Source organism: Hyposmocoma kahamanoa, unplaced genomic scaffold (assembly GCF_003589595.1).
Source record: "Hyposmocoma kahamanoa isolate Upper Pololo Valley unplaced genomic scaffold, ASM358959v1 80, whole genome shotgun sequence".
Taxonomy (NCBI): domain Eukaryota; kingdom Metazoa; phylum Arthropoda; class Insecta; order Lepidoptera; family Cosmopterigidae; genus Hyposmocoma; species Hyposmocoma kahamanoa.
In genome coordinates, this window is record NW_020654051.1 from 9,608,742 (window position 1) to 9,631,909 (window position 23,168).

Consider the following 23,168-nt stretch of genomic DNA (forward strand, 5'->3'; position numbering starts at 1 on the left):
GTCATGTAGGAAGGGTTACTTTGATACATGGATCATTTCAGCGCTTGTTTTCCGAGTTCGTTTCTGTCATATTCATAAACATGACGATATGAGCGTACTTTCAACCGATCCTCATTTGTGCTGCTGGTATTTGTTTTAAAGTACACCACTTTACTGTACTATAGAACTGAATTATAGTCGTTTTAGATTCTAAGAGGTCATTTGTCGTAAACCGGAACAATCTAGCTTTAAATTCCCTGGTGGTACGCCTACGATTCACACGAAAAGAGAGTCAATAAATTTTATACCAGGTGGCGGCTTGATTTCTAAATGCAGGTTATCAGAGCATGCCACAAATCGAGAACGTTACACGTAGGCTCCTTAGTATTCAGTTCCGTCCTACACCGTGTCGCCTGGAGTCTCGCTGGCGCTTCTAGTAGGCAAATCACGTCCACTTATGTGTTCCACGCAGCCAAAACCAACACGCCACCGGCGGAAAATCTTCCATGTAAATCTCGACGGTAACGACCAGGTTTACGAGTATGTGCTAAAGCTCTGCAGTAAAATGTTCCGATCAATCGACCTTTTTACTCCTCCCACGTCTCGCGAGATCAATTTTAATTCATAGCACGCCAAAAGCAGGACAGACTCGTACGTGCTAATACTGTATGAGCGTTTAGCGTTACAATCCGCTTGTTGCAGATGGTACCTTATTGAAATTTAAAAAATAAAGAAGAGCCAGGGACTAAACGGCCGCCAAACATGAAAGCGTACATTATTTTATGGATAACAGGGCCAGAAGACGCCCACCGGTGTCGGGGCAGGCCGCAGAAGGTGACTTGACAATCAGAGCAACATTGATCTCCAATGACCCTAAGCAAAGAGAATTGGGGACTAAAGGCCAATTTAAAAAAAAACATTGTTTCTCCCAAGTGATCGCGAATAATGTGGCACATATACATTTTTGATGTAATCGTCGAAGTACATATGATAGATATTTAGATTTTCAAATAGCTTGCCAATAGAGAAAACGTTAAAAATATTTTAAAAATTACTGTTGTTAATAATTTAAGTCATTGTTGATAATATCTTGTAACGGCATAACTTTTCTCGGTAGTGTGAACGCGTCAAACTTAGAGAAGTTTCAACTGAAAATAGCTCAACACGAATTATATGAAGATGGGGAGCCTTTGGTGGAAGCGGTACTTCAGGACATGGCCACTCTACCTATTTTACACGCCGGTAAGTATTTATTGCAAGTTTTTTTACATTTTTTTATACATTTAATAATAAATCTCTCTATTTCCTTCACAAAACTGTAACAGCAGAACAATGGATCTTATAATTATTAATACAAAGATCGAACTCTCAGAAAAAACACTCAGAAAAAATTCCTTCGATCCGGTCGGATTCGAACCAACGTCTTTTTGCATACCGTGCCAGACGCTATACCAACTAAGCCACGGAACGAACCAACGGACCTCACGAATTTCTCTATGTGCTTGCGTCGTGTCTTTGTACTTGGTCTCTCAACGACTTTTTAGTCGTAGCGCCATCTATGAGAAATCTATGACAGATTTATCACCCAGTTAGTACCTTTACAGCTACCAGTCCCGGCGAGAGATGTTTGTACAAATTAATTTGTGGTGCATTAATATGGGTGTGAGCGTGTGTGATTGCGTGCGTGTGTGCGTGCATATGCACGTGCGTGCTTGCCTGACCGCATGTGTGTTACATGACAGTTTGCATAATGGCCCAAATAATAGTAAGTTTGTTTTAATAGTTAAGGTGAATATGATGAGAGTGCAATAAATCATTATGGACATGATAATGTACATTGACAAATAACGTTCAAAATCTTGAACGTTATTTGTCAATTCTAATCAGAAATAACAATTTGTACTAACTTCTGGTTTTGTTGCTATTTTTTATAAAAAATAATTTGTTTTTAACTACCAGAGCGTTAAAGAATTTACTCACTAAACAGCGAAAAATATACAACTGGAAATGTAAGAAATTTACCAAAGATAAAGATACCTATTATCCAAAGACCAAAGATCGCAAAGAAATAGATTTAAGTAACATGAATTCCAAATCGCCTTCGTTAAACCCGATCTCAAATTAAAGTGCGTAAGTAATAAAATATTCAACTTTGCGTTAATTAGACTTAGAAAGGCAATTACGTCCGAACAGACAGACGGACACATGGACATCCCACAACCACAAATCCATTCAGTTAGATGTACAAAAGTATTACCAGAATGGTACACTAACACACAATAATATTCAATATAAACAAATTTTTTCACCACAATACCTAGTAAGGTACACAATTTACGATACAAGATTTTATGAACCCTAATTTATATGACGCTTTTACTTTAAATATAGAATTGATATTATAGCTATTTTAACATTAATTGAAGTAGATATCATCGTAAATAACGGTATAAAATATATAACTTTAATAGTGGTACACCGAATTATTAAGTTACTGCAGCGCATTGAACGGCATAAATGAGCCCACGTACGTTCCACTGTTGACGAGAAACCTAGGTGAGCCACGCTGGTAGAGCGCAGGCTGCAAACTGTGAACTTTTCAACAGTATGGATGTACGATAACTTGTGATCTTGATCTTATGTTAAATCTCAAAACTTGCGCATATCCACTTTTGGTACAGACATTCATTAACAATTTCTCAAAGTCTCAAGCTGTGCACAGTCTACCTGTGTCTATACAAAAGCTCAAGGCAAGTTATGTATATTAAATGAAGTCGGGTCCGCAATCAGTTGTGGGGTCCGGCGGACAATAGCGCCACAACAATCTCACCCTTTACTTTCAATTGGACTTGAATATTTAAACCACCTAAATGGATTTCATTGTAAGCCGACTTTATTGCATAGATCAACGACTATTTATAGGTAGTCTGATTTGATCCGATCGTTAGGATAATTGCTTCTAAAATGAAGGTTATATTTAATAGCTGAATATATGAAATTATAATAAATACTTTTGTTTACAGAGCAAAAGGAGGGTGGAACGCAGCTGAAACTTATCATTGACTATCCTAATGGCATTCAAGCACTCTTTAAACCAATGAGGTAAGTACATTCAAATTATTATTATTATTTTATAATATCAAGTGACGAGACGCACAAGTCGTGGGTTTGATGGTAAACTACACGCCTGTCCATAATAGTTGCAGTGCCACTTAGAGCCTTAAATCGCAAAAGATCTGAGGGCCACTGTCACTGCGCCTGTCTCCCTGAGATATGTTGACGAATCCCTTGTGCCTGTAATTTCACCAGCACCCTTCAAAACCGGAACGAAGTAATGCTAACATTACTGCTTGGCGGCAGAAATAGGTAAGGTGGCAGTACTACCCTGGACGAACTCTTTCACAAGGAGCTCTACTGCTACTAAAATGTAATTATGTGTTGTATGACATGTATTTGATATTTTTTATGATGTTTCTTTACGAAGAAAATTATCTTCTATTATAGTCTATCTTGGTTTTACTATGAATCTACTTGCATTGTAGTGTTAATGCAAGTAGTAGTAGCAAAATCCTATCTACATAACTCACATCGTACCCGGTTATTTATACATGGTTTTCGCAAGTTTAGTGTAAGTGTAGTTTGGAGTTGTGCATGCTTCTATAGGACTTGAGGGAACTTTTTTCCTGTCACCTTGTTGTTGGAGTGTTGTGCGTTGCTTCCATTCAACAACTTCGAGAACGTTCGAGAACATTCTTTTGCACGATCGGCTTAGCGGCTTGCTTGTTCGTAACTACAAGTGTTATTGAAATAGGTAAGAAGTAGAGCAAGTTTCCTTAAGTTGTTTTCAGTTCCTACTATTGTTAAGGACGGATTGCGTTCTAAGTTATACACAATAAACTTATCCCGTACTGTGCATTAGATTGAAATGTGTGTTTTGTCATGGAGTACACATTTTTTTATAATATCAAGTGACGGGACGAACAAGTCGGGCGCCTGATGGTAAGCTACAAACATGTCCAAACAGTTGCAGTGCCACTCGGAGTTTAAAATCGCAAAGTGCCGAGTGTCACTGTCACGGCGCCCGTCACCCTGAGACATAAGTTGCCAAGTCTCATGTGTCTGTAATTTCACCAGCACCCTTATCCTTCAAAACCGGAACACAGTAATGCTGACATAGTAATATCTTGACGGCAGAAATAGGTATTGTGGCAGTACAATCGCAACGTTCCCAGGACGAACTTTTTCACAAGGACCTCCACTGCTACTAAATACATATATAGTGTTCATTTAGAAACTACCAAGGTCTATTTTAATCTATCTGAAAGCGATTTTCAGTTGTTTTTGTTATTATCCCCAGAGATTACTGTACTTCAAATAAAAATGACACAAAATTTCCTTTCCGTGTAGTTCCTTAACTCGTCAATACGGATATTACTTCAGGGACTATCAAATAAAATTTTCGTCAAGACAAAGACATCCAAATGTCAACACTGGAGAGGTACGAGTTGTTCCCAAAAGACAGGTATCGGGTAACAAACGTTTCTATTCGTCATTTTTGTCTAACACTTTCTCTTTTGTGCGATCACTTTATGTATTTCTATATTACGTGCGTATTTGTTTTTTTGATAGTGTGTAATTAGTGCTAACTGATCGTTGCAGCCAAGTGTGTGCATAATATACTTACGTCGAATATTTACAATAGCTAACTATTAAGTTGTTGATCTTTCTGTTCCTAAAAAGTACCACAACCGGATGTCCGAAGAGATAACCAGCTAGCTTTTCCACAAGATAGAAGGTTTGTAGGTAAAATTATGGACTCGAGGGGTTAAGCCGACGACACATCAAGTCCAGTGGATCTTCTCACAAGGGGACTATAAATTACGTGACATCGACACTCGATAGTAACCCTTGCCTCCTAGTATTTATTACTTTTACCTTTTAGTTTGAGTTCATCGGTGTAGACATATTTCTGTATGTTTGCGAGGTAGACTCGTAAACATTTACTTGTAAACATGTTAAAGTAATATATTTTTTTTTACAAAAATAAAAACCAACCTCAAAAGTTTGTGGTTTTACGTTTATTTACAGCGGTTAACGGAAAGTGAAATCCAATAAACCGGATTCACTCCCTAATTTGATCCGCTTAGAGGACGAATATTTTATTCAAATTTGAATGTGACCAGTACTAGGGTACTTCAGTAGTGGTACCTTTCCAACAAAAAAAGAATCATCGAAACCGGTTCACAAATATGGGAGTAGTCACATAACATACCTAACACAAAAAAGTCGAATCCTCCTTTTTGAAGTCGGTTAATATGGTACAACGTTATATTTATAGATGAAACAGTAATTTCAGTTAATAATAATAATACCGAGGCCACCGATATGTCGGGTGTGGTCTCCATTGAAAAAGATCTTGTCGTTTTGTCCGCGAACGCATTAATTCCACCCAGCTAGATATTGCAACTTGAGGCGGTTGGATTTGTTGCGTTTAGCTTCCACCTCAAATATTGAAAGTGGTGCTGCTCGTAACGTTCGGTTCTTGAACGTAAGTTCCTGACCACGGCCGACAATGCCATTTGTCGATGAATACCGTTTCTCCCATTTAAAAATGTGAAAATTCAAGTAAACCTCCCCTATGGCTATAGGAGAAGTGGTATTAGTCGACAAATGACATTGTCGTGGGGTCAGGAACTCACGTTCAATAAACTTATCCCGTAATGTGCATTGGATTGAAACGCACATTTTGTCATGGAATATACATATATATTGTGTATATTTAGAAACTACCAAGGTATTATTATTATTGTATTTATTACATTTAAAAGTATTAAAAAACAAAACATTCCAGTATAACATAAACTTAACTAAGTTTTTCCGTATACCGCTCATTCGTCGTTCAAAAATATTTCTATGTGTAGTGTGCGCGTTCGTACTCCTTCGTGTTGATATTGGTATAACAAGATATTTTATCTATACCGCTTCTCTCATTTAAAAATGTGAAAAGTCAAGTAAGCCATAGGGGTGGCACGAATCTAAAATAGGTCATAATTTTATCGCACCCTTGGTATAATAAGACTACATATGCAAAATGATAACTTTTCAGGAGGGAGGTTTAAAATTTCTTGGAACGAAATTAGTAGACAACTTTTTACGCTTAAATAGGAGAATTTCACATAATATATAAATGATATTATAAAAAAATTGTTTTATATAGTTATACTATTGCTGTGACTTTCATGTGCTAGAAGCACTTTTGACGTATAACCACATGTGGCTTTGTTATACCATGGGTACGAATGGAACTTTAGGAACACATATTTCTTAGACAAACGAGTACCATCATCAGTCACATCGTCGCAGAACATTTTCGAAAAATATTTAACTATAAAATAAAATATAAAAGTTATGAGTAACTTTATTTATCATTTTCTGACTTCCAGTGATTTAATACTAAACTAATAAAACAATTAATAATAGCAGATCTCAAATTTATAGGTAGTAAAATTGATTTCAATAACAATAGAAGAAAACGAAGTTGTCATAGTAACTAAGACTCCGTCCTAAACACTTTTGAGTTTAGGCTAATTATACAGATTGCCTTTGGGCTAGTACAATATATAGTACAAACCCCTGGTTTGATGAGTTCGTGACTTTGTGAAGAAAAAAAACATTTTTTTATCCGACTTTAAAAAACAGGAGGAGGTTCTCAATTCGACTGTGTTTTTTTTTTGTATGTATGTTATGCGATGACTCCGGCATTTGCGAACCGATTTTGATCATTTTTTTTTTTGGAAAGAGGGTACCTCAGAAGTGGTCCCATTTAAATTTGAAAGAAATATTCCACCTCTAAGAGTGGCAAACTAGGGGATGAATGACTTTTGATGTTGGTTTTTTAGTACTGAGATTATTTTAATTTTGTTTATTTTTCTGTGTATTCTCCTTTTAACTCTATTCACCTTGACCAGCTATATTCCAGCTCCTTAAACCCAAGAAAAAAAAATTTTTTGTCAAACTGAAAATAAGCCTCTGTGTTTTTTATATAAAAATGTAAGTGCGCATTTGCCCTCCATCTTACCTGATGAAAAGTGACGATGAGGTCGGCGATGGAGCATGCACACCTAAATAATGCCTATTCACTCTCGCCTTGGCTAGGTACAAGTTATAACGTTCAGGGAACAAGTCTGCAGGCAGCGGCAGGCAATTCAACAACAACAAACAACAATTCAGGGAATAAGTTTTGATGTTTCATATCTGAAACTTTCTTAACTTTCACTTCCTCATTTGATGCAAATCGGTAAAAAATCAGATAAAAAAGTCAAATGGGGCCAAATCCCGTGAATAAGGGGGTGCTGTAATAATTAATATTATAATAATCCGTTCTCTACATCTTCTAAAATATACCGAACTCACCTAACTTTTTTATTTCAATCTTTTTACATTTCAAGCTAATTTAAAAAAAATAACTCCAGTTCCTTACGGTTTAATATATTCATAAATTATATTAATAAACTCCGAAAAAGTTTTTATTTAAACTTAAAATCAAACCGCCTCGTACAAAGAGAAGTACACAGAAATTTTGCACTCAAACGTGTAAGTGCAAAAGACGATAAGATGCAGTGAGATAAGACACGAAGTTGGCGCCCGGCCATCGATCATTGTAATCGACGATCAGGTTCTTGAAAGAATATCCCTTCCCATGCTGAATAATCACTGAACCATGGGACACTGCAAAGAGCCCGGAACATTGGTTTGTTTGACAAAAATAAACGTTAAAAAATTGATTCGAAAGAACATCATTTCATTTCCAGTAAGATGTTTTTGGAACGATTGAAATTGCTTTAAATGTCGTTGAGATTCATGTTCACTTTCGTTATGGAACAACGCCCATAGTTTGTATTCAATGTAGTAAATTGCGATGTGGAATATGGAACTTTTTTAAGCAACTTGAAAAAACTAGAGTTGTCAATGCGTCTGTTTCTTTGTCTCGTTTCCAGGAATATCTTAGTTTAAAAATCTGAAAATAAGTAGATATTCCAACAAATTCAAAATACACACATCAAAAGTGTCTAGGGATCAAGTGAATATTTTTGAAATAAAAATTATTTAAGCAATATTTACCAAATCCAGTCTTCCAGGACGACTTCTTACTTTAATGCTTATGTTTTATTTAACCGCTTACCCCTATATTTAATTAAAATATACTAAAATTGATGTTTTTGCAAATTGTGGGAAAAAACTCAAATTAACGGCGTCAATTAAATGACAAAAAAATGACGAAAATGATGATTGTGCTCATTTTTATTGTAAAGATAAGAAAATTAATAATCTGTATTTCCACCATTAACACGAATCACACAATAACAGCGATTTGGCATGCTTAAGATGAGTTCATCAAAATCACTTTGAGAAATGGCCGCCCATGTGTTTTGTAACAAGTCAAAATATTGTTGTAGAGTATGTACGGTATGCATACTCGGCACAGCTCTTCTTTGAAGCATATCCCATGCGTGCTCAATTGGATTGAGGTCTGGCGATTGAGCAGGCCACGGCAGAACGTTGATACGAGCTTCGGCAAGAATGCGTGTTACGACTCTAGCCGTGTGTGGACGTGCGTTGTCATGCATTAGTTGAAATGAATCACCCAACTGGCCTCGCAAAGGGATGATAACATCTGAAACAATCCTCTCTGCGTAAACTTGAGCATTGAGGTTACCCCTGATCCAAATGAGATCGGTTCTTCCGCCGATCCAAATACCGGCCCATATCATTATTGTTCCCCCACCATATGGATGAACTTCCTGACAATATCTCAAACGTTCATGACGTCCAGATGTTCTCCAAACTCGAGTACGTCTTGTATCCGGTCTCATACCGAAGCGGGATTCATCCGAAAAGCACACATAGCGCCAGTCTTCTTCCTCCCAGTTTCTGTGTTCGCGAGCCCATCGTAAACGGGTCCTGCGATTGCAGGGTGCAATAGGTGGAACTCTGAGCGGCCTTCGGGATCGCAGACCCACTTCACGTAAACGATTTCGGATTGTTTGATCGCTTATTAGCAAGCCTGAGGAGCTGTGGAGCCTCGTAACCAACATCATGGCGGTCATGGTACGATTCCGTCGAGCAGTATTTTGGATATACCGGTCCTGTCTGCGAGTCGTGATGCGAGATCGTCCTCCATGTCGCTCGGCCACGCTGCCCGTCATGCGATAGCGCGTCCAGAGGCGACTTATGACGCTCTGTGTAGTGTTAAGAGCGAAAGCCACAGCACGTTGCCTGGAACCAGCTTCCAACATTCCGACGGCTCGCATCATCACTTCTCGGGTTAAATGATGTCGTCTCTCCATAATAATGTAAATTGTTTCGGTTCCGATTCAGATATTGTAATGATTTTGTCAAAACGCTATAACTCAATTTTATACAAAACCACATTGACAATCGATTTTCTTTTTATTATCGAATTTTAAACAATATTCCTTATTTAAATGTTAAAACTCACTAAAAAGTATCAATAGCGATACAAAAAAGTTAATATAATTAACCCTAATTGCAGCAATACTCTTAAACGTACTTGATCCCTAGACACTTTTGATGTGTGTATATAGACTAACTATGAGACGGCTTGATCATTTCGACTCCTTCTACATAATCTTTCGTAAGTCACAAAAATGCAACTATGTGCCTATGATCATAAACAATTTTATTTTTATGTAGGTCTATTACACGGAGCAGCAAAATTATAAAGCACGAAAAATAATCACTATGTATCTCATTTTGTTGCAATACATCGAAAATCGCAGTTATTAAGCTCATTTTAGTCCTTTCAGTTGTTGCATTAAAACGTTCCCCTGTAAAGTTGAGAATATGGGCTTACGATTTTTTTACTTACGAGGGATTGATCAATTTATGAATGAAGAACCCCAACACTTTGGTATCAAAATGAAAAAAATATTGCAAATGTATATAAAATTGGACTGTACAAACATGTCTGTGATTAAGAATTCATACCAATATCTAAGCGACTGCGTTTAGCATATCAATGCTGTTGACACGATATCTAAGCATAAATTATTGTTTTTGGGGTTCTGTTTGGATTTTTGTGATGAAGTTAAATTAAATTTATTTGCCTAAAACATGGTCTTTGTGCAAAATAGGCTACAAAACGGCTAAATGGATTTTAATTAAAACGGATTACCCGGTTCTTTTATTCTATTATTTAGGTCTTATGCACTTTACGTTTTGTGTAATAGCAACACTCTTGAAATCAACTAAACGCGGTATTGTTAGTAATGCAAACGTGTCCTTGAAAGCAGAAAACAGGGTTGTAAAAGAAAAGAGTATGTCGGAGAGCTGTGAGGTCGGTTTAGAGAGAGAGAAATCAAAAGGATGGAGAATGATAAAGTATAACAATACGTTTATATCAAAAAGAGCCTGAGAATGTTATGTAGGAGAGTTGTGTGATGTGTAGAGGAAGAGGAACATTGAAGTAATATACACGGTGTTGGAGGCCTGTGCCCTCCAAGTTTGGAGACCGAGGGCAGAGGTGTACAGCCGGAGAGCAGCGGGTTTGGCGTAGAGGTGGAGAGAGGAGAGGTTGTCGTAGAAACAGAGGCGGTTATGCAGCACAGGCTTCAGCTGCTACTGTGGCGAGGTGAAGGTTGCAGTTAGGCGAAGGCAAGGCGAAGCGCCCAGTTCAGATAGGCAGAACGTAAAGGTAAGAGCAGGTTTAAGTGGGTAATCGAGGAACTTAGTTCAGGCAGACGCATAAGCGCGGCAGGAGTAACTCCAGGCGTAAGAAAGATGAGGCTTCGTATATTTTGTTCTGAAGACTTGATAGCTCGAAGGTCGGTATAGGAATGAGGAGCGATTGATACAGCCAGAAAGAGCATCGAAATTCGAATAGCGAATTTTCAATTTATAATGAGGACCCAAAATGTGAGCGGCCAAGAGCGGAGACGCTTCTACTGCCAAGATTGCATATCAAAGGAAGGAGGAATTTATAGGATAGTCTACGGAAGAATAGATTGTAGAGGAATAATAGATATGTCAATCAATGTCAACATACCAAAATATTAAATACGAAATAAATGTGTTTATAAAGTGAAATTGATGAAATAGTACGTAATTGGCATTCGAAAAACGAACGGCAAAGTTCGGAGATACTATCAGTGCAATAGACTATGCCAAGGTCTGAAGATCAAAAAGAGAAGATCATGAAAAGTGAGTAAACTGTCAAAGTGGGAAAAATAGCTTATAATGGGTAATTTAAGTGAAAATTAAAGTAAATATTAGTTGAAGAACTCTTTCAGGAATCAGGAAAAGTAAGGACGTTTCCTAGGAAAGGTTTCGTAATGAGACAGATAAAGATGATAAACGGTCCGTAGTTTCACACTACGAGTAGGGTGTTTATATTTTCTTATCAGTTATGAACTGGGGTCTTAAGTAATGAAATAATTATATCTAGTTTAACCAAAAACGATTATAACCCAAGAAGCAAATCGAAACGCGGGCATCAAGCTAGTCATAATAATAGTACCAGTGTACTTCAAGATACACACGTATCATCCATGTTCCTTAACTTAAGGGTAACGTAGAGATAATTTATAAACATGATGCCATTAACTACAGTGCCTATGTACGTGTTCAAATTATAATGTTGTTAAGGGTCAACAGTCTTTGGTGTCATGCTATCTTATCTTAAAATACGACGTAGGCGCTTTCATTGAGACGCTTCTTGGAGACTTTAAAATATGAAAGTGCGATTTTTGTGAAAGAACATAGAACAGTAACAATTTTGCAATTTACAAGGGCATAACTTGAGCTCGATCTCCAGGTATCCGCGACGAAAATTGAAACCAAGTGACATAAATCCCTAAAGAGCAATATCAAATATCGCCTTTTGATGGAGACCCTTGTCCTTTCCAGTATAATTTATTATAATGAAAAACGTCAAGATAGGAAAAGGAAACGTTACTTACACTCGTTGGAACAAATGGAGTCAGAAGTGCTTTGGCTCTAATGACTCGAATGTGGTACTTTATCAATTTCATGGGAACAAAACGATTAAAGCGGTCTTAAATCGTGAATCTGGTTAGATAGCAACGATCTCCGTAATATACGGCATCCAATGCTAGCTCGATTTATTGTCTCTAGCGAGACTTGCAAGTGGATAGTTTTAAAAGAATTGACTTTACGTTCTGATTTTAGTAGACAGCCATCTTTGTTGGAGGTCAGCGAAATTTGAACCTCGAACTACTACGTGCAGTAATGTAAAAAAATGGTACTATATAAACATATTTTAAGCAGCAGTAGAGCTCCTTGTGAAGGAGTTCGTCCAGGGAAGTACTGCCACCTTACCTATTTCTGCCGCCAAGCAGTAATACGAGCGTTCCTGCGTTCCGGTTTTGAAGGGTAAGGCGCTGCTAGTGAAATTACAAGCACATGAGACTCATCAAGTTATGTATCAGGGTGACGGGCGCAGTGGCAGTGCCTCTCAGATCTTTGTGATTTATAGCTCTGAGTGACACTTCAACTGTTATGGACAGGCGTGTCGCTTACCATCAGGCGCACGATTTGTTCGTCCCGTCGCTTGGTGTTATATAAAAAAAAATTGTTTACAGGTTTCCAAGAAATGTACAAACACTACTAAATCATTTCTACTTTTCGGATTATGAACGACACAATGCTGAGATAGCCGCGTTCCATTTAGACAAGTAAGTGTCATTTATTTACTAGACATACATGTTTTTGCTTCTGTATTTTCAACTCTTTAATCTTAAACATATCACAGTGACATGCACCCTTTCGGGGTCAATGCCTTTAACCATGACCTGAATGATTTAAGACGTTTGAGAGAAAAGGCATGCATATTTGCATCGTTACACTAACAAATCAAGCTAAATACATTACATAATACGTGATCGCTCCATACAAAGTAGACAAAGATCTGAAATAACATATAAATCCTTTTTATTGGACACCGTGTAATGTAATAGCAAAAAAAAAACAGAAAGCTGAAGAAAATTATATTATAAATAAAAACAAATCTCTCAAAAAAATTGAACAATGTTAAAAATTTAAATATGCCTATTAAGTTATAATTAATCTCTTACTTTATTTCTGTGCTATGTAAGTATTTTATAATAATAGATTTAATTCATATCTTTTAATTTTTATTTTCGAAAAATTCATTCAAATTGTAATTAGCATTTTTGTATTTTTTTAGTTGTTCATTGAATATCTTTATATATACGTTTAAGTTGAGTATTTTATTACAATTGTCAATTACAATGGAATTGAAACAAATAGCTAAAAACAAATTAAATTCTAATTTAAAATCAAAATACTTATATAGTCCGCAAAACAATAGGTACGTATCATTTAAACGATTTAAATTTAAGTGTTTATCATTGAGAAAATAATTTATGGAATAGCAACACTTTTCAGCTATTATTATGTAAAATACACAGTAAACAATAAACTCTATTGGCACAAGTTTGAAAAGGGGAAGATCTCATTCCCGCCAGTATCTGATTTTGCGATAAATCTATTAGTATGTAGGTCGAGTGGCATTACAAATTGATCCTGTTTAGAAACAGAATATTGCAGCTATTAACTGTGAACTCATCTCAGGATACTGGGTTTCCGTCGCGCGATGCCCGTCGTGGGCCGAGTGCTCAACATGACAACGGAAATCTACGACGTCACCGAAGGAGACATCTTGAAGACTTTCTTCGTGTCGCCGGCAAACAATTTCTGCTTCCATGGCAAATGCTCTTACTATTGCGATACTGGACATGCGATTTGTGGAAATCCTGATATGCTTGAGGGGAGCTTTGCTGCGTTTCTACCTTCGCCTGATTTGGCAGAACGAAAGGTAGCGTGGTTATGAATAATAAAAGATATTTTGATCCTTTCTTCGTAGAAGAGCTGTACTAGCCTATGTCAGATCTTTGAAACTCGACTATTACTTATTTATTTACTAAAATGTTGTATCTATCACTAAAGTCACTATCGCTACAACTCTAAACCCTCCATGAAAAGTGCGCTGACTCGACTTATGTCAAATTCGTTATATTAAGCATACTCGTCATATAATTCATCAAATGTGTGAAATGTTGTATGTTTTCGCCTAATAGCCACTACTCTAACTGCTTCAGAACTGACAATTTACTCGTGTACTGTAATGTAAATGTACACACACATATACAATTTCGTAGTCATACTTCAATTCTAAGTGTAAAGCAATACAGCCTCAATCGTATTATTAAAAAAAATTTAAGCCGCATGCGACTGTGAGTACTGATTTTATTGCAATTATCTTAGAATAATAACGCATAGAATGATAGTTTCATATCAAACGAACTGTCACAAGTGAGGCAAAAATCAAATTCATGTAGGCTAGTTTTAGTAGTAGGTTAATTTATCGGTTTTTGTGAATATTTATATGAAAATACAAGTTGAAACGTGTTACTTCCTTGTGCAATGTGATGTTAGTATCTATTTTATGTTTGTCTGACGTATTGTTACACTCATTTACCGCATATTTCGTCATTTTTAACTAAAATTCTTGATCTGTTCGCGGTGCAAGTTGACCTTGAGCATTGAAGGCCCGCCCACTCGTGTAGGCCCTTTTGGCGCGCTTCAATTTGCCTCACTTAGCGTGTGCGGACTAGGTTTCTATGCGTTATTATTCTAAGGCAATTATATTATTTACACACAATTGAATGAAAATAAATCACTTGTGATTGATGTTACAAGTCTTTCATTAACAATGCAAAAATATATAGCAAAAATAGACCACAGTGACATTGGCAGAAGGTGTTTGCAGCTTTTCCATTGTTTTTTATTTTCTTGTAATCTTAATAATAATAACTAATTAAATCTGTTTGAACTTATTTTAATATTATCATTCAGGTTACTTTAACGTTTAACGCAAGTGTTAAATGATACAATTTGCTTTTATGCTTTCCTGTTGAGAATGTATAAAGTTAAATGCAATTATTGATAAACCAAGCTATTGACATTGTAATTGTATATACATATAATTGTAATTAAAAAATATTTCTATGTAACTACTTCAAAATTACAACACATACCAAAAAAATTCATCAATTTTCTCAAAACAGGAAATTCTGACTTAGCGCACTTTTCACGGAGGGTACAGAACCAGGTGCTATAATTTAAAAGTTAACTTTGTTTTCTATAGCACAGTAATGCCCTATTATGTAACAATTTTAATAATATTGAAATCTAAGCTTTTGGCGTTTGTCACACACTGAAAGTGAAACTATTTTTTCGGATCAGAATCGCGTATATTTTTGTTTTCTTAAACAAACCCGAGAGAACCGATGACTTGTTATTGTTTGAGAAATGTGGGTTTGTTTGAAATAACAAATATATGCGATTTAAATCTAGTATTTTTATAATCCTTCTAATTGCAGGTGTGGCGGCATCCATGGAGAAGATCTTACCATAAACGACGAAAAGCGCAATGGGAGTTGCAGTCTGATTACTGCGATACTGTAAGTTGACTATTCTTACATTTATAGCATTTTATTTTATTATCATATCGTTTTCATTCTCATAAATGAATACAAGTTTATAAAGGCATACGTACGCATGTATCTTTTCATTGTAATCAGTTATTTCGTAGAGGTTTAGTTTTTTTAAATTTATTATACAAACAGATTACAAATTAGCTTAAGAATTAAAATGATGTAACATATACTGGTTTTACGGGACATCGTCATTTCGTTTCACAAGTCTAAAAAAAAATACTAGTTCGTTATTAGGATTTAGGTCTTTTCAAGGCGAGAACGAATGGGCATTACTTATCTGTGCATGCTCCATCGTCGACCTCAACGTCACTTCCCATCGGCGATATGGAGGTTGGGATATTTTTCAATAAAAAAAAGTTATTTCTTTGTACTATTTTTTATCATAATTTTATCATTTTTTTATCTGTAAAAATTGGTAGGCATAGAATCAGTGTAATTACTCATTTTGGTAGTAGCAGTACATTTGATTTATGTCAATTGGGATATGGAGTCCATAACAAAAAAAATTTCGTTCCTATGTTATTGATTTACTGACAAAAATCTCTCTTATCTCCGAAATTTATATTATTAATAGTAATGTATATTTTATAAGATAAATAAAACCAAATTCCGAACGTAGACAAGTTAAAAGTCTAATATGGGGAGTCACAACATGAAAATGAAGCATCTAGGTCAGGCGAGCTATCATAATAACAGAATTTTTTACACATTTCAAATTGTTAATACAATAATTTTTAATTACATAGTTCTTGACTTATTGATTAAATTAAAATTGACAAAAAAGACTATACTCTAAAAGCCAAAAACACTTGAAAATCTTTCAGATAATCTTGTCCATTAAATCAGGGTTCGATGTGATAATTATCATTGTTGTATACCTTTATAATTATCTTGACATTTACAAAATTAATTGGAACAACAAGATACTACCGCTAGCAACATTGTGTAACGTATTTATATCAGACACGTGCTTAAATGTGTCAAATGTTGATTTCAAAAAAATCACAAACCAAATCATTTTTTCAAAGATTTTTTTTAGTGTTTGTTTAGTTTTCTCATTTTTATCATTTTTATTCAAAAATTAAAGAGATATCGGTATTTACGGCGAGACCTACAATTTGAATATCCCTAATATATAAAGTAATATCTTAGTGGAGATTTTTATTCCATAAATCCCCACTGCATAGCAAGTACTAAGTAACAAGTACGTTCGTGGGGATTTGTGGAATGAAATTTAATAATACTAATAACAACGCACACACTCATATCCCCGCACTAGGGAAACCCTGTTATCGCGGGTGCCATGCACACATACATAGATAACCACAAATTACATCCAAACTCACAAGAGAATTAAGTGTAGGCCATACAAATATTTCTCTCGGCCCGGGAATCGACCCCGCGACCGCTGAGTGGCAGTCCAGTATGGTAACTGTTGGGCCACGGAGGCGATTAAATAAAATTTCAGGATCTTCACCGGTGGGGATTTTTAGTGGGGATTTGTGGAACATACTAATACTACAAATCAGCATGAGTTATTGTCGGATAATTATCAGTTATGATAGAAGAAGTAGAACGACATTTTATAAGTTTCAAGTTTTAGTAACGTGTTTGAGAGCGACATCAGCTTCCGACTTATTTATTATAACAGGACAAAGTAATTTTATGCCTCCTGCATATCTCTTAAATATAGGGAAGAAGAAGAAGATGAATACTTCAATCAAATTTTTCGTAATATTCACTACATAACATTCCGTTCCGTTCCCATCAACAAGAGTTTCCCACTAAGGCCGTTTCGCAGAAACATGGAGCACGAAGCACAATGGCTTTAACGAAGTAAATAGAGGCCAGGAATTAGTACTTATATAACCTAATCTCAGTACAGAGTACTAAAAAACCGACCTCAAAAGTCATTAATCACCTAGTTTACTTTAGTTTAGTTAAGTTTCCAATTTAAATGGGACCACTTCTGAGGTACCCTCTTTCCAACTAAAAAAAAATCATCAAAATCGCTTCACAAATGCCGCGATGCCAGTTATCGCGTAACATACATACAAAAAAACCATACAGTCCAATTGAGAATCTCGTCCTTTTTTTTTGAAGCCGGTTAAAAATACATTTTAACTAGCAAATACAAATCAACCTTTATTCTAGAACTAAGTCCAAACTCATGGTACCACGATTTCGTTTAGCTAAGGTAAACGATTATTTTAAGGGGAACTGTATACGTTTTTACAATAATATTCCGGAGCATATATTCAGATTACCATTTCCCAAGTTTAAAATTTACATTAAAAGTATTTGAATTGAAAAGTCATATTACATAATCTCAGCACAGAGTGCTAAAAAAACCGATCTCAAAAGTTCGTGGAATTACATCTATTTGTCAAGTTTAATTGAAATCGGTTACCGGAAAGTGCCCAATCCCGGATTCATCCCCTGGTTTGCCACTATACAAAACTTGGTTCTTGGTGGATAATAAAAATTGGTTCTCACTACTCAAAGTATATTGAGAAAAAAAGGCCTTGCGTTGGAAAATAGCAAAATCAGCCATTGCTCCTTATAGTAAAATTTAGGCGCTATTTATAAAAGTGAATCTTCATGCGTGAACAGCCACCACCACAAATGGGACCACTATGGAGGTACCCTCTTTCCAACAAAAAAGAATCATCAAAATCCGTTCATTATTCCGGAGTTATCGCGTAACATACATACAAAAAAGAAAAAAGAAAACATACAGTCGAATTGAGAACCTCCTCCTTTTTTTCAAGTCGATTAAAAAGTCAAAAAGGGTTCATTGGTTGCATTTCTTGATTTAGGTACTATCCACTAATCACGGAACGACCTAGACGGATGTGTTTTCAGTTATAAATCATTTACAAAATAGTTCTTTAGCAGCCACAGTACCTTGTTGAATTTTTAAAAAATACAAAGTGACGGGACGGGAAAGTCGTGCACCTGGTGGTAAGCGGCACACCTGTCCATGACAGTTGCAATGCTACTCAGAGGTTTAAATCACAAAGATCTGAGGGGCACTGCCACTGCGCCCGTCACCGTTAGAAAGAAGTTGACATGTCGTGATTTCACCAGCACTCTTACTCTTCAAAACCGGAACGCAATAACGCTGATATTACTGCTTGGCGGCAGCAATAGGTATGGTGGCAATACTTCATCAAAGATCCCTACTCTTACTAAAACAAAATTAAAACCTTTAAAAAATTAAAATGACTCAGATGGAGGATAACCTGAGGTCTGCGCGCTTAAACAATATTTTACTCCATTCGCTCATTCTTTATTTTTTTACATAGGTCAGGACGACTGCACCGTACGATTCGGGTAGGCGACTTCTAGACCTGATGGATATGTCCATCTTCGACTTCCTTACTGGTAACATGGACCGTCATCATTACGAGACCTTCAAGTTAGTACCTATATTTCATTGACACTTTTTTTCAGGTTTTATCTTACCCTTTCTACAATTTAATGCCCGCTACTTGAATATTAAGTTTACATCATTTATGTGAATAATTACCTTCGCAGTTGTATTGACCCATCTCTTTTCGAAGTACTCGCCTTGGATTTTTTTCCCCAATAGGAGCTTAATGGTGTGATTCCATCAGTGATAAAGCTGAGAAGGCGAGTATAGAGAACACCCACCCGGCAAACTGAGTGAACCAATTAGAGGTGGACTATTTTCTTTTCGCTTCACTTGGTTGGGTCAGTTGGGTGGTTGTACGAGTAGCTACAATTTATTTTTCATAAATAAAATAGATCGTCTCTTGTGTATAATTTAGAAACGCAGTAAAGTATAACTGTAACTTTTTTAATCACAAGTATTTTTACTTTCAAGAGATCAACTGTTAATCTCCTTAAATGCTCCGCAGTTGGATTTATAAGTGTTTTATAGTACAATTAAAAAAATTGCAATAATGCAAACCGACCTATATTTAAAAAAACAAACTAAAAAAAAACAATAAAAAATAACTATTATGGCTCCAACATCCAATACTGTATTTTAGAGTGACCATTGACCGGTAGCAGACTATCATCACAGTCTGATGTGGATATGACCAATTTACTAACTCCCGGACGCATCATTGCAGAATGTTCGGCAACGAGTCGTTCACGCTCCATCTGGACCAGGGTCGCGCGTTCGGTAAGGCGTATCATGACGAACTGAGTATCTTAGCACCGCTGCTGCAGTGCTGCCTCGTTCGGCATACTACGCTCGCTACCCTAATCAAGTATGTAATGTAGAGTTTTGCTTAGTAACTTCTTCTTTGCCCCCTTCTTTTGGAAAAAAAACAAGTGCGAACGATAGTGCAACTTCAGAGTAGAATAAAAACCGCTTTTTCGACAAATCTTCGCAATCATTAAATTTGTTACATAATCACGACATAATGCTATAATTATTGTATATAATTTTCAGGTGTAGGATTTTTTCTAATAGCTGTTCAATGCAATAGTAAGTCAATATAATGGAAAATAAACAGTTTTTAACGTTCAGTTTAGAAGCCATAGGGAATAGTAAACCTAGTGAGTCACAAATGTAACACACTTTCACACAAAACACATTCTAGGAGTATAATATGATGCCGTCATGACTTAAACATCACGTGGTTCTGTTACAGATTTCATGACGGGGAGCCTCTATCAAAAGTTCTTCGAGAGGCAATGAAAGCAGACCCGGTGTCACCTATATTATGGGAACCTCACTTAGCTGCGCTGGACCGGCGAATTGTGATCATTCTCGATGCAATACGCAAGTGCACCCAAAAAGCCAACCACCCTATCGAAGTCAACGACATCGTATGACAACATTGACCATCTAACAATAATTGTGATGTACTCTACACTAAGTGATATGATGTGATATACCCGGGGTATAAAGACAAAAGTATAGGGGTGGTGCAATTAGTGAAAATGACTAGCTAGTCGAACTCTCTCGTATGATCCGTGACTTAAGACAAACCTAGTTGTAAGTTAGAAGTTGTAAACAATGCAGCAACGTAGCAAATTGACGCCGTCTTTGGTTCTTACTGTGAGACTATTAGACGTAAGATTTTAGTGCCAAAGATCGTCCAAATATTGTTCAGCATAATCTTGTATCATTCCACTGAACTTTGAATGGGAGCCATTGTATGCCAAATAATGAGGAATTTACGATTCATTATTTTGTTTATTAAAATGTGAGTGATGATGATTTTATTAAATTTATCAGTATTGGTGAAATTATCAATAAATTTGTAGATATTTTTGAATATTACTTTGTGTATATTATGGAAATATATGATTAATTTTAAATATGCAGATCAAGTCTGAGACTTATTTGTAAGAAAGTGCAATTGTACTGTACATAATATATTAAATGCAGTTTTGATTTAACTATTATTGTAATGTTAAAATAAGTTAATAAACCATTTGCTATTTGCTATTTTTGTTATATAATAGTTACCATGGCTCGACGCTCAAGAAGGCACATATCATTACATAAATTTATGCTTGTGTGATAACTTAGGTCGTCTCTCTTTATTCGTTTTCTTTAATGAGGCTACATAATAGGCAATGCAATCAACTTTCCAAACCCTACCTTATTAACTACTTTCATTATTGACGATTTGACCATAATATATAAAGACAAGTATGGTAACTCCATACAAACCTAGCTGCAAGGCTTGTATGTGTGCACGCACGCCGCGTGCCCAAACGCGTGCAAGGAGGACGCATACATTCGAATATAATGAGAGCCGCGTGAGACGACCAGCCTTTGCAACGCGAATGCTGCCGTCCACTAACTAAAACGTAACTAAGGGACAAATGGTCAAATATCCGTTTTAAATAGCAAAAGACAAAGCAAAAAATTTTCTTTTAAAAACAGTTAAAATTAGTTAACGTGTTCGACTTATCGGAACTTACTCTAATGATGCATAGCTGAAATATCCTTAAACAATTTCAATATTCTTATCCTGGGTTATGGTTTTGTATGATATCTCTACAAACTTTTAGTCAGCGGATGGCAGAATGCGTCACGAGATTATGCGAATGTGTGCGTCCGTACACGGCGCGTTACGGGCGCGCACACATTCAAGTCACGCTGCTACATTTGTTTGAAGTTACCATACTTGTCTTATTATTTATGATTTGACTTTCAGTGTAAATGCATGAAATATAAAATCGCCTACATTCTTTCTAATTTTGTAAAGCCAGTGAACTAATAGCTTAGTCGCCTTATGTTTCATTCTCTGATCTCATGAGATTCATTATCAATTTATAATACATATAAACTTATTGTTGGTTGTATTTAATGTTTACTTGCGTTGTTATTGCATTACGGAAGTATGAAGAGTGATTTTTGCTCCTTATTTTAACTCGTAGCCAAGCTTTTAGGTTGATTATAATGGTATCTTTAATTGAAACAGCTGATGGATGATCATTATATTTATTAAATAATATTTACAAACGGCAGGCATAGCCGCTTTTTGGTATATGTAAGTGTAATGTACGTTAGAGTCGACTTGCCAAAGAAGTACCTACAACTGCGCTAATGTTAAAGTGTTGTATAGGAAAAATGTGACGCTGATAGAATGCGTGGATCTGTTGATTGTTTTTAAATTAAAACGTACATGTTTCAATGCATTAGTGTTTTCCTTTTATATTATAAACCACAATATACACAACATTACAAAATGACAAAGCTACTACTACTTTAACCAAGTAAAAATTGTTGGTTATTTTAGGAAATGTAACTCTTTTTAACCGACTTTACAAAAAGAGCAGGTTCTAAACTCCGTTCTTTTTTGTACGTTACGCGATTACTCCGACATTTGTGAACCGATTTCGATGATTCTTTTTTTTGCTGGAAAGGGGGTACCTCAGTAGTAGTTCTATTCAAATTTGAAGAAAATATTCCACCTCTAAGGGTGACAATTAGGGGATGTATCCGGTTTATTTGATTTGATCCGCTTTCCGTTAACTGATTGCAATAAAACTTGGCAAATAGATGTAATCATAGATATAGAAAAAAAGGGGTGATATGTAATGACGCTATGTAAGATCGGGGTACAGATGTCGCCACTTTTTAGCTTGTGTGCAATTCAAACTTTACGCTCTATTATCTACTACCATAACTTAAAGATTTTGATTGGGTAGGGCTTAAAACGTGAAAACGACGTAAAACAATGTTAAAATTTAACAAAAACTTACAGTTGCTTGAATAAGAGTTACATTACAATATTTCCAGTATTTACAGTATTTTTTTCATCCTGGTCCAGCCATTCACCAATAGGTGGCGTTTTAGTAAAAATACTACTAGTATATAATAGCTAACTATTACACGTTAGATGACGCTGAAACTCATTCTTCGTTACACTAACAACCACGGAGCGGTTTTCACCCGCGGGACCGCGGTATCTGTAGAATGTAACAGTTAAGTATGTAAAATTAGTAGTACATTTCACAGCGCGTTTTACGCCTGTAGTGGTGACGGTTGTTCGCGGTTGCCGCGGCAGGGTTCTAGTAGAACCGCGCAGGACGCGATGACCTGCGCGCTTGGCTGCCGTCGTCGCCCGCACACTTTGGCGGTCGGTTCAGGCACAATGTGGTGCAAGCGCACGCAGGGCGAGTTCTCTA

The 23,168-nt window shown here is 36.2% G+C and overlaps 1 protein-coding gene across 1 annotated transcript in view; it reads left to right on the forward strand.

Annotated features, from left to right (window-relative positions):
• The window catches only part of LOC113233788 (extracellular serine/threonine protein CG31145), a 32,238-nt gene extending 11,752 nt beyond the window's left edge, over positions 1–20,486 (forward strand). Inside the window, exons 3-10 of the mRNA XM_026468989.1 lie at positions 1,097–1,221; positions 3,003–3,081; positions 12,600–12,692; positions 13,612–13,855; positions 15,423–15,503; positions 18,848–18,960; positions 19,643–19,783; positions 20,171–20,486. Of these exons, the coding sequence (XP_026324774.1) occupies positions 1,097–1,221; positions 3,003–3,081; positions 12,600–12,692; positions 13,612–13,855; positions 15,423–15,503; positions 18,848–18,960; positions 19,643–19,783; positions 20,171–20,354 (1,060 nt within the window). The 3' untranslated portion in view covers positions 20,355–20,486. The remainder of the gene's footprint in view (positions 1–1,096; positions 1,222–3,002; positions 3,082–12,599; positions 12,693–13,611; positions 13,856–15,422; positions 15,504–18,847; positions 18,961–19,642; positions 19,784–20,170) is intronic.
• The last annotated feature ends 2,682 nt before the right edge of the window (positions 20,487–23,168 follow it).